The 13,169-nt window shown below is 37.5% G+C and overlaps 1 protein-coding gene across 5 annotated transcripts in view; it reads left to right on the top strand.

Annotated features, from left to right (window-relative positions):
* Window positions 1–13,169, top strand: part of HOOK3 (hook microtubule tethering protein 3) — a 104,279-nt gene that overhangs the window by 39,252 nt on the left and 51,858 nt on the right. For all 5 annotated transcript variants that reach the window (XM_073902581.1, XM_073902578.1, XM_025886216.2 and 2 more), the window contains 3 exons: window positions 4,861–4,923; window positions 6,526–6,609; window positions 8,906–9,069. In XM_073902581.1, the coding sequence (XP_073758682.1) occupies window positions 4,861–4,923; window positions 6,526–6,609; window positions 8,906–9,069 (311 nt within the window). The remainder of the gene's footprint in view (window positions 1–4,860; window positions 4,924–6,525; window positions 6,610–8,905; window positions 9,070–13,169) is intronic.

The raw sequence follows: 13,169 nt of genomic DNA on the forward strand, positions 1-13,169 counted from the left end.
AAAAAAGAATAAAGTATCTTATGACAAAGGGAAAACAGTTAAAATGTCAAGTGAGGAGCATCTGGGTGGCTCAGTTGGTTAAGCGTCTGCTTTGGGCTCAGGTCATGATCCCAGTGTCGTGGGATCGAGCCCCACATCAGGCTCCCTGCTTGGTGGGGAACCTGCTTCTCTCTATCAAATAAATAAATAAAATCTTAAAAAGGTTAAAATGTCAAGCAAACAAAGCAATATATTAAGTTGTACATACAGTTAGATTTTAAGAATAGATTATATGTCTTTTATGTGCATATTCCTTTTGTTCATTTAGAACATACCATCAAGCACCTAATATGCACCAGGAGCTGTAGTAGGCATTCAGGATATAATTATGAAAAAGACAGACATGGTCTCTTGCCTCCACAAAGTCTAAATCTCATTGGAGAAATGGCTAACCAAGCAATTCACATACATTCAAAACATTCAAAATGAAGAGTACGATAATGGGAAAAATATTAGGGGTACCTCAAAAGAGTAGCTAAGTCATTTTGGGGACTTAAGGGAAGGCTTCTCAGAGAAGGTGGCATCTTGACTGAGCATGGAAGGATGAGATGAGGTAAGGAAAGGGCAAAAAATTGTTCTAAAGTCCAGGAGGCAAGAGAAAGACCTACATGGAATGTTGGATGTACTGAAAGAAGAATGCCTATAGTAAACACAGTAAGGTAGGAAGTGCTTAGAAATTAGACAAGAGACCTAAAGTCATTAGGATATTGAGCAGTTTCATTAGGGAGTTGGAATTTTGGAAATCAGTGGATAGATTTTAAGGAGAAAATACATTAAAGTCTATATTTAAGAAAATCCATATGAAGAGAAAAATGGTTTGGAGGAAAACTGGGCTAGAAAAAGGGAGAGCAGTTAAGAGAGTGGTAATTATCCAGCGAAGAATGATAGAAACCTGAACTAGGTTATGGCAGTCAGGGCGGAGACAGGTAGACAGATTTGAAAATTATAGGAGCTTAAATCAATAGGCTTGGTGACTGACTGGACCTAGGGGGAAAAGGGGGGTAGCTGAATAAAATAATGGAAGTGAGAAGGGCTTCTGTAAAATGGTAGCCTTTTTTTTTTTTTTTAAGGACATTCTATTTTATATTTCTTTACTGACATTTACTGTAGTAAAATACACATAACAAAAATTTGCCATTAGTGACATTTAGTATGTTCATAATGTTGTGCAAACATTATCACTATTTTGTCCCAGCACTTTTTCCATCACCACAAAAGGTAACCCTGTACACCCACTACACAGGCTGTTCTCATTTCCTCCTCGCTCCAGCCCATGGCAACCAGTAATCTGCTTTCTGTCTGTATGAATTTCCCTATTCTGGATATTTCATAAAAATGGAATCATACGATATGTGGCCTTTTGTGTCTATCTTTTTGTTCATTTAGCATAATATTTTCAAGGTTATTTTGTAGCATTTATCAATACTTGTTTCTTTTTATGGCTGAAAAATCCATGGTATGGATGTGCAACATTTTGTTTATTCATCAGTTGAGGGACATTTGGCTTGTTCCTACTTTTGGCTATTGTGAATAGCCAAATATATGGGTTGTTTTGTTTTGTTTTGTTTTGTTTTTAAACAGCTGCTATTAATTCTTTTGGGCATATTGAAATTGAATTTCTCGGTCATATGGTAATTCTATGTTTAACTTTTTGAGGAAGCCCCAACTTGTTTTCAGCAGATCCTGCAGCACTTTACATTCCTACCAGCAGTGCACTAGGATTCTGTTTTCTCCACCTCTTTGCCAACCCTTCCCTTGTTAGTGTCTTTTTTTTTTTTTTTTTTTTAAAGATCCATTCATTTATTTTAGAGAACACACAGGCAGGAGGGGAAGAGGGAAGAGAGTAGACTGTGCTGAATGTGGAGCCTGATGTGGGGCTCAGTCCCATGACCCTGACATCACAACCTGAGCTGAGGAACCAAGAGTCAGACACTCAACCAACTGCACCACCTAGGCACCTCTGCCCATCCTTTTTATAATAGCCATCCTACTAAAAAAGCTGAGAAGAGATTGGGTCAGGGAGCACAAGTGGAGAGATTAGCCTTCAATGGGAAGAATAGCACTTTTGTTAAAACAAGATTGAAAAAGGAAAAGATGGGCATGAGCCTTGCCAATTTTATGGATTAAGACATGGGAAATTCTTATTTGCAGACAAGGTTTTCTGATGAAGAGGGCAGAGGTTTGAGAAGTAGGAAAGGTTTAGAATAATCTCTAAAAGGAATAAAGAGACTGCTGACTAGGGAGTGATCTCTAAAAGGAATAAAGAGACTGCTGAGTAGGGAAACAACTGTACTTTTGGGGCAACTTTAAAGGCCCAATTGAAATTGGAAACTATATATTAATAGTGTTTTATGATTTAAATTTTGGTTTTTCACTCTCAGTACTTAGCAGTCTGGTGTATGGCCAGAAAAGATAGGTGGGTGGATTGATCTTAGACTGAGATTTTGCCAGGACGAAGGAATGGAGGATAAGAAAATTGAGATATTGACAAAGGTCATCAACATAAAAAACTGAAAAATCTAGGCTAGAAAGTAGAAGGTAGTTGGTTAAACAAATGATGAACCCTGGAAGCTAAAGCAGGGGAGGGAAATTCCCAAAAATAAGATGATGATGTTAGCAGAAGAAGGAGGAGTAAATGTGAGCAGGCAAAAACAATAATGTTTACTATAAAGTCTAAGGAGAGTAAAGAAGAAAGTGAATATCAGAATGATGGGTTCTCACTAGAAGGCCAGGAGAAAGGAGGGAGATAAAGGGCTTGGAAACCTCAAATTGAGGAGCACATAACTAAACGTAATTGAATGAGAGACCAGGGTTGAGAAAAGGTTATATTCAGAGTGTAGGACACCTAGGTTTTTATTCAGAGTTGTTACTATGTTGTGATGAGGACTTATCTGTAACAGTGGGAAAAGGAAAAAGACTGGGAGAAAATACTCCTAGTCCTTCTGCCACCTGCCTCTGATTAGATACTGTCTCTCTGAGCCGTCAGAGCCTTTATCACACTACAATATGCTTGTCTTTCTCACTTCACCTGTGTGTGCCACACCCGTGGATGGTACTTTCTTAAATATTTCAGAATTATAAAGGTGATTGTTTGTAGATGGTAGAATAATCATTTTTTTCTTTTTATATTTTTATGAATTGTATATTTGTTACAATGGGATTATTTTTTCAGTTGGAAGAAGTCTTAAAAAAAAATCTTAAGATTAATATTGTCACAAGAAAAGCGTAAACAGGGGCGCCTGGGTGGCTCAGTCATTAAGTGTCTACCTTCGGCTCGGGTCATGGCCCCAGGGTCCTGGGATCAAGCCCCACATTGGGCTCCCTGCCCAGCGGGAAGCCTGCTTCTCCCTCTCCCACTCCCCCTGCTTGTGTTCCCTCTTTCACTGTGTCTCTCTCTGTCAAATAAAAAATAATTTAAAAAAAAAGAAAGAAAGTTATAAACATTGAAGCCAGTATTTTTTTTACTCTTACTGAGATTTTTTTTTTCCTAATTATGCTGAGGGACTTTGAAATCTTCTCATCCCATTAATATAGAGCAGTAATTCTCAAATTTCAGTATGTATCAGAGACCTGGAGGACTTTATTAAATATGTTGCTGAGCCCTAACCCCACAGTTTCTGAGTCAGTACATCTGGACTGGGACTCAGTAATTTGCATTTCTGGAGAGTTTCCAAGCAACACTGATGGTTTGAGAACTTCACTTTGAGAACCACTGATAAGGAGAAAAAAGTACAGCTGAACATAACATTTCAGTTCTTTTTTTTTTTTTAAGATTTTATTTATTTATTTGACAGAAAGACACAGCGAGAGAGGGAACACAAGCAGGGAGAGTGGGAGAGGGAGAAGCAGGCTTCCCACCGAGCAGGGAGCCCGATGCGGGGCTCCATCCCAGGACCCTGGGACCGTGACCTGAGCCGAAGGCAGATGCTTAACGACTGAGCCACCCAGGTGCCCCATAACATTTCAGTTCTCTCAGAGTGGCCCTGAAGGCTGAAATTACAAGATCTCTCAACAGTGCATCCCCACATTTCTAATTGTATCCCTTTCTTTTGTCCTTCAGACAGAACATAAGAAACAATAGAAAATTGGGACCATTTGAGTCTGCCCCTGATATTTGTCACAATCAGAATTTTATTCCCTTCTCCCCCAAACCCTCACATGTTATGGATCCTCTCTCTGCAACACAAGGGTGAGAGAGGCTAAGACATGGATGTGTGTGTGTGTGTGTTATAAACATCAGCCAGTTCATTTTGGCTAATATTGATGTTGCCCATATTTATTCTTTAGATAGAGTTACTGAAGTGTTGCTGTTTTTTACTGAAAAGTCAGTTTTAAAACATTTAGCCACTTTTTTTTAAAGATTTTATTTCTTTATTTGACAGATAGGGAGAGCAGGAACACAAACAGGGGGAGTGGGAGAGGGAAAAGCAGGCTTCCTGCCGAGCAGGGAGCCAGATGCAGGGCTCGATCCCAGGACCCTGGGATCATGACCTGAGCCGAAGGTAGATGCTTAACGACTGAGCCATCCAGGCACCCCAGCCACTTTTTAAACTTAAAAATTTGTCTTAATTCTTACAACTGGGCTTACGGTGAAAATGAGCACCAGAATTTAGACCTGTAATTTTAAATAAAGACATTATCCTGGGATGAAATTTCAGACTGAAAACTTTGACTGTATAGGACAATGTACCTTTTACATTTGTGTTTTCATTTTAATTTTTATAATTCTGTGGTGGCCGGGTGTTCATGTTGTCTCAGTATATTTTATATGATGTCATTTTTGCCTCAGAGTTATAATCTTAATTTAAATCTTAATTTCAGTTGATGAGTAAGGAATCTCCTGTCTCTGCTGGAAACGATGCCTATGTTGACCTTGATCGCCAGGTATCTAATTTTGCATTGTTTTTATCCATTTAGAGATTGAAAAGAATAAACTTCAGATATTAATGAAAAGAATGTTTCAGTTGAATTTGCTTGTAGAATATATTGGTTTAATTATTTGTTTTTTACTTAAATTCAAGACTTAAGCTACTTTACTAGTGGATATTACACATTTGTAATTAAATTTATAATTTGTAGTTAAAATATTATTGCATGACCCACTTTAAAATAAATTAACTTTAAGTCATTGTAATTCGTGTTTTCTAGTCGTGATTTTTCTTTTTCCATTGGTGATATCTTTCTATATGCCACATTTAACACAACAGATGCATTCCTGGAAAGTGGCGTGCATTTTAATCTTACGATTTACAAAATACCTTTTATTTCACATGCGTCTTCCTTTGCATATGTCTCCTCCACCCTTCATCTTTGTGAAGGATTGAACAGTCAGTAGATATTTAAATGTACTAAGGAACCTACTGTATTTTTAAAGGAACTCTGCAGTATATTCTTGTGTTTTTTGTTTTTTTAAGATTTTATTTATTTATTTGACAGAGAGACAGCGAGAGGGAATACAAGCAGGGGGAGTGGGAGAGGGAGAAGCAGGCTTCCCACTGAGCAGGGAGCCCGATGCTCGATCCCAGGATCCTGGGATCATGACGTGAGCCAAAGGTAGACGCTTAACGACTGAGCCACCCAGGCGCCCCTATTCTTGCGATTTTAACCAAAAAGTTATTTTGTAATTTTAATTACTGCTTTCTGATAAAATACTGCAACTTAAATTGTCAGTTTCTATATTCCATCTGTCCTGGGACATTGTTCAAAGGTTGAACAGTAATCTTTGTGTTATCCTCTCGTATTGCTTCCCAGTGGTTTCTAAATGTTTTGTAGGAAAATCTTTGGACATGATACAATTTTAACCTGAGTTGTAATTTGCTTCCCTTACTTTGTGATATTAGATATTAAAGTTGTTGCCTTGTATGATTTTTTTTTTTTTGTATCTATATTACACAGAGGTTTGGTCACATGAAAGGAAAAGCTGTTATAATTTTTATATCAATTTTTTTCTTTTTTGTAAATTATCAATTTTAATTTGTTCATGTGTTGCTAACTTAGGGTTTATGGGACACAACTCAGTAATGTTTGACTTGTGTTGAGAATCAGAATAATAACAATATTTTTAAAACTGTGTTATATAAATTAACATAAAGGTTTAATGACTGAAGAACTTGTGTTGAAATACTTTTAGCTATATATTTCAACAATTGAAACCCTCATCCTCTAGCACATACATATGTTATCAAGGGAAAATTTCTCAGTTATTACAGAATCAACATTACCAAGAATCATGTAGCCCAGATAGGAAAGTGTAAGAAAACTTGATAAGAGGAAAGAACCAGATTCAGAGTACCGAAAAGACAAGACTTAGGACCAGAAGGTTCAAAGTTAGAAATGGCTGCTTTTGACTCTTCAGAAGAGTTCTCGATTTCTCCCTGCCCCTCAGAAAGAAATGAAAGTATTTTAATTCTTTATTGTGCCTATGTAATTATTAATTGTTGCTGCTTCATATTGAAATGTTTATTGCATCTCTTTGTTTCTAACTAGTTGAAGAAAACTACAGAGGAACTAAATGAAGCTTTGTCAGCAAAAGAAGAAATTGCTCAAAGATGCCATGAACTGGATATGCAGGTAAGAGATCTTTTCTGTGTACCACCTATTTGAAATGCACCACTATAAGCAACACCAAATGTACTGTGTACTACCATACAGTATAGTTTGGCTATCATGCAATCCTAATTAAAAAAAAAGAGGGAAACAGATTCTTGGTTAAAGATAGTAGACTCATCAAATATATTAATTTTCTTTCCTTCCTGCATCCCCACTAAATTTACAATAAATGAATGAAAATGGTATAAGGACACAAGAAAAGAAAGGAGGGATATCTGTGCTAGCTTTAGGAAGGGGTGGGGGGAGGTTTTTTTAAAGCCCTCATTTGTAGGGTTTGCCAATATCCATAGTGGATACTCAATTTACATAAAGGCCAGCTTTTTATAGATAAGCCCTAATGTGAAGCTCATGAATGCATAGCTTACAGTTACCCTTGCTTTGACTACTTCATTAAGGAAAATCTGCATTTCAAAAGAGAAAAAGAGAAAGATAAATAGGAAAGTAGTCCTAGAGGAAGTGGAGAAATCTGGGATAGTAGCAGAGATTAATCTTATTAATCTATTTAGTACCCTCAGTGAAATTAGTAAAGGTGCTAAAATCAGAAATCAAACACTAAGTAAATTAAAAATAGAATTGTTAAAAAATTTGGCCCTTGCCAAATTATAGAGCTAAGCAGTTTCTTCACTGTCTAGAGAAGGAAAGCTATAGGGCACTCTAATGGCAGGGAAATCAAGAGGAATTGACTGAGGAGAAAGAGAAGCCTGGTAGGTTGGTACAGAAACCAAAAGAGTAAGGTGTCCTGGCAGCCAAGTGAAGAAACTGCTTCAGGGAGGAGGGTGTGATCGATTGTGTCATATGTTGATTATTCACAGTGACATGGAAGTGTCAGTAGTGATCCTAATGCGTTCTTCTGTGGAATGGTAGGGCCAGTAGCCCAACTAGAATGAGTTCAAGAGAAAGTGGGCAATGGCAAGTGAGAATTAGAAACGGCACTTAACTTTTGTTTTTACAGCTTTATTGAGCTGTAATTAATATATAATAAACTTCATATTTAAGGTATACAATTTTGATGCATGTTGACATATGTATGAATGTGTGGAAACATTACCACAATTAATGTAATGAACTCATCACCTCCATGTTTCCTCATGACTCTTTGTATTCCCCCTCTGGTCCCCAACTCTGCATTTTCACTATAGATTAATTCGTATCTTCTAAGAGTTGCATATAAAAAGAATCATACATTGTATATACTCTTTTTTTTCTGACTCCTTTCATTATTTTGTGATTGATTCATTTTGACAGTATCAGTAGTTAATTCTTTTTCTATTGCCAAATAGTATTCTATTGTATGAATATACTAGAACTTTTCCATTCACCTGTTGATGAACATTTGTGTTGTTTCTAGTTTTTCTCTATCACAAGCAAAACTGCCCTAACATTCTTTATAAGTCTTTGTGTGGGCCTGTGCTTTTATTTCTCTTGAGTAAGTAAATACTGGCTGGATCATGTGGTAGTTGCATGTTTAATTTTTTTGGAAAATGCAAAGCTGTTTTCCAAAGTGCTTGAAACATTTTACATTCTCACCAGAGATGTATGAGACTTCCATTTGTTCTACATCTTTAGGGGCACCTGGGTGTGTCAGTCGGTTAAGCATCTGACTCTTGATCCCAGCTCAGGGCATGATCTCAGGATCATAAGTTCAAGCCCTGTTGGGCTCCACGTGGAGCCTACTTTAAAAAAAAAAGAAAGTCCTACATCTTTCCCAACACTCGGTATAGCCAATATTTTTTGTTTGAGCCATTCTAGTAAGACTGTATTGGTATAACATTGTGGTTTTAATTTGCATTTCCTTAATGATTAATCATGAGTATCTTTTTGTGTGCTTAGTTGCCATTTACGTATCTTATTTGGTGAACTATCTTTCCAGATATAAAGAATGAACTCTTGGGGCGCCTGGGTGGCTCAGTTGGTTGAGCGACTGCCTTCGGCTCAGGCCATGATCCTGGAGTCCCGGGATCGAGTCCCGCGTCGGGCTCCCTGCTCAGCGGGGGGTCTGCTTCTCCCTCTGACCCTCTTCCCTCTCGTGTTCTCTGTCTCTCATTCTCTCTCTCAAATAAATAAATAAAACCTTAAAAAAAAAAAAAACTCTTGCTTACTCTTACGTATTGCTCTGCCTGTGCAGTATTCCAAAGTAATGTAATAGTTTTAAGTGGAAGTTGATTAAAACAGGCTTTCATAATGCTAATTCACAAGTGATTATGCTGATGCCAGTGTAATTGGAAGAAATAATTGCTGTCTTCCTATATTCTAACAGGTTGCAGCATTGCAAGAGGAGAAAAGTAGTCTCTTGGCAGAGAATCAGGTATTAATGGAAAGACTTAATCAATCTGATTCTATAGAAGATCCTAACAGTCCTGCAGGAAGAAGGCATCTGCAGCTCCAAACTCAGCTGGAACAACTCCAAGAAGAAACATTCAGGTAAAAGACCACTCACTAAGGTCTAATTTTTAAAAATTTGTTAACTATCTTTTAATGTTAAAAATGTAGTGTTAGGGGCACCTGGGTGGCTCAGTTGGTTAAGTGACTGCCTTCGGCTCAGGTCATGATCCCAGAGTCCTGGGATCGAGTCCCGCATTGGGCTCCCGGCTCAGCAGGGAGCCTGCTTCTCCCTCTGACCCTCTCCCCTCTCATACTGTTTCTCTCTCTCTCTCTCTCTCTCTCTCTCTCTCTCTCTCACTCTCATAAATAAATAAATAAATAAAATCTTTAAAAAAAATGTAGTGTTAGGACTTTTGGGTAGCTGCAGACCAAATAATAATAACTTCCCCCAAATCTTCCCACATGACATGAAATATAACTTCACGTCTAGGAAAAATTCTATCAAATCTATACTATACCCTCAGGGGCATCTGGGTGGCACAGTAAGTAAAGTGTCCAATTCTTGGTTTTAGCTCAGTTCATGATCTCAGGGTCGTGAGATTGAGCCCCACGTTGGGCTCTGCCCTGGGCATGGAGCCTGCTTGGGATTCCCTCTCCCTTTTCCTCTGTCCCCCCTCCCCCGCCTTAAATAAATAAATAAATCTTTAAGGAAAAAAAAAAATACACGCTCATTATTACCTGAAAACAGAATGCCTCAACCGAAATATAACTGTGACTGAAACAAACATGAGCCACACATCCCACACACCTGTCCCACCCTATCCTGCTAGGTACTTTGAAGCAAGTGAAGGCAGACTGACAAAAAAAAATTGAAGGAAGACAGAAAAACACGAGTGAAGGGGCCTGAGGGTAAGTTGGAGAGATTACCAGAAAGATTAAATTCACTCAAAATCTGAAACTACTTTTAAAATAAAAAAAGATTATGGGGCGCCTGGGTGGCTCAGTCATTAAGCGTCAGCCTTCAACTCAGGTCGTGATCCTGGGATCGAGCCCTGCGTCGGGCTCCCTGCTCCGCAGGAAGCCTGCTGCTCCCTCTCCCACTCTCCCTGCTTGTGTTTCCTCTCTCACTGTGTCTCTCTCTGTCAAATAAATAAAATCTTTAAGAAATAAAGATTAGACTACAAACTTCAGGGGAAAAAATTCGTAGTTAAGTACATGGTCTTAAAGGACCAGTCACCGTAAAAACATAAAGGCACTGAGTTTAAAGAGACACAATATAAAGGCCAGGAGCCTGATTTATAGAGACAGCCTTATTGAAAAGGCAAACTGATTTAAAGGGACAGTCTTCTAAACATCTTGGAGAGGAAAAGGCCAAAAGGAAGGAAGAATGGCCCTTTGGCAATTGGATAGTGAAAGGGAAAAGAAGAAAAGGAAAAATTTGGTGTCCGGCCAGACAAAACAGAACCACAAAATTGAAGGACTTAGCAGTAAGAAATAGAATATCTTGCCTTAACAGGAAAGAATAAAAATGATTTTTAAGTCTTCTCTAAAACTTTAGAAATCGTCCACCTCCTATGGTCTACATCAGCAATTCAAGATGTGGTCTGAGGACCCCTTCAGGTTCACTGAGACCCTTTCAGAGAGTCTTCCAGACCTCTCTTTCCTAACTATCTGCAAGGGTAGATTTCCTTCATATATTTCAGCCAAAAAGCCATCACAACAGATGAATATAGAAATAGCTATGACAACCCAGCTGTCTTCTATTAAACTGGATTATTTGAATCGTAAAAGTGTAAAACATCACCACTCTTCTCACTTTTTGTTTTAGAATATAGTTATTTTCTTATAAACTGTGTGTTGTCTATAATATAATGGGTTTATTACTGTTATTTTCAATGTATTTAGGTGTTTGTTTTAATTTCTCAATATGATAGATGAACTTATATAAACAAAAGTTCTTTATAATTTCAGTAATTTTAAGAGTGTGAAGGAGACCAGAAAGTTTTGAGTACCTGTCATCTGCATCTTGACTTTTTTTTTTTTTAAGATTTATTTTTCATTTATTTTTGAGAGAGAGAGAGAGCACACATGAGCTGGGGTAAGGGGCAGAGGGAGAAGCAGATTCCCCACTGAGCAGGAAGCCCGATGCAGGACTCGATCCCCAGACCCCTGGGATCATGACCTGAGCTGAAGGCAGACACTTAACCGACTGAGCCACCCAGGTGCCCTGCATCTTGACTTTCTAAGACAGAATCAGTAGATAGTAGAATTTAAGTATGACTTTATCCTTTTGTTTCTAAATTGTGGCTAGTTTTTTAAAGTATGGTTTGGGGAAGGATACTTAGAATTGTCCTGCATTTTCATAATGAAGGAAATAGTGTCTCATGCTTTTATCATTGCAATACATACGCAGCTTATATTTTGAAGCACTTAAACAATTCAGATACTTTATTAGTACTACATATTTATATATTTCAGTATTAATTTTTTTTTGAGAGAGAGCACAAGAGAGGAAGAGCTCACGAATAAGAGGGGCATAGAAAGAGAGGGAGAGAGTGTGGAGCCCAACGCGGGGCTGGATCTCATGACCTGAGCTGAAATCAAGAGTTGGTCACTTAACTGACTGAGCCACCCAGGTGCCCCTCAGTACCTATTATTCTTTATAGTCAGATATAATGCTTCTGGCTCATCTTTATTATGACCTTCTACCTTTAATTTCTTTCTTTCTTTCTTTCTTTCTTTTTTTTTTTGGAGCATTGGTAGCTTTTAAGATTTAAGTCTCAGAGTTTATTTTTAATCACAAAAGGGACATTGTACCTTTTGATGGTGAGATCTGGCAGTTATCATTTTAACCAAATCATCAAACTTAGCAGCACCACCCACATTGTACCCAGTGTCACCCATGTATTTTTGTCAAATATTTAATCTGAATGTAATTATGAAGAAATAATCAGAACAAGGAATATCCTTAAAGATGGCTAAGACTACTTGAAAAAGTCAAAATTAGAAAAAAAAAAAAAAAGGGAAAGACAAAGATAATACTAGTAAAGATAATGTGAGAATTTTCATTGGATCTTGGATCAGGGTGGAGAGAGGGAACTAGAAGATATTTTTACTACAGTTGGAGAAATTTAAATATGGACTACATATAAGATAATATTAAATTCACATTAGTTGTCTTAGATACGATGATGGTATTATGATGATGTATAAAAGATGTCCTTGCTGAGGTATTTACTAGGAGTGAAGGGTCATGACCTCTGCAGCTTCCTTTCAAATAGTTCTCCAAAAAATGCATGTTTGTACTTTTTTTTTAAGTGAATGAGAGAAAGAATATGAAACAAAATGTTAATGGTGGGTGAATTTATTAGCAAAGGGTAGGCAGGTATTCACTGATCTATCTTTCAAATTGTCTATAGACTTCAGATATTTAAAGATTTGGTGGGGGGGAGTTAAATCCAATTTTAAATTTAAATCCAATTTTCTAGACGCTGATAACAGCATTTGCTTCCACTTTTTCCTCCCTACATCAAAGTCAACAAAAATAATTAAAAAAAAAGAAAAATACTAACATCAAAAAAAAGTACTAACATCTCATTCATGCATATTTTAAAAATAATCATAAATAAAACAATAGCAAATTCAGTACAGTACTATATTAAAATAAACTTTATCCCAGGATTGTTAACCTGTCGAATATTAAGTCTATTACAATAACTATTAAATATTTTACTTCCTTCAACCCATAAGTTAAATGACAAAGAATAGTATAAAATAAGCTTGGTAAAGGGGCACCTGGGTGGCTCAGATGGTTAAGCATCTGCCTTTGGCTCAGGTCATGATCCTGGGGTTCTGGGATTGAGCCCCACATCGGGCTCCCTGCTAGGCGGGGAGCCTGCTTCTCCCTCTGCCTCTCCCCCCTGCTCATGCTCTCTCTCTCTCTCTCTCTATCTCTATCTCTGTGTCTCAAATGAATAAATAAAATCTTTAAAAAAAAAAAGCTTGGTATGTGAAATTATTATATGTATGTATGTGTAAAGAACAGGGGGAGGATGAATGTTAATCTAATATTTGAATTTTTTCTAGACATTCCAAAAATCCTGGCTTTGCCACTTAGTATCTCTGTAACCGTGGGCATGCCTCCATTTCATCCACTATAAAATGGTCTAATAATTACCTACCTTCTAGAAATTTTGAGT

The sequence above is a fragment of the Callorhinus ursinus genome, unplaced genomic scaffold, assembly GCF_003265705.2.
Source record: "Callorhinus ursinus isolate GAN/ISIS: 27379988/994484 unplaced genomic scaffold, GSC_fseal_2.0 scaffold17, whole genome shotgun sequence".
NCBI classification, from domain to species: domain Eukaryota; kingdom Metazoa; phylum Chordata; class Mammalia; order Carnivora; family Otariidae; genus Callorhinus; species Callorhinus ursinus.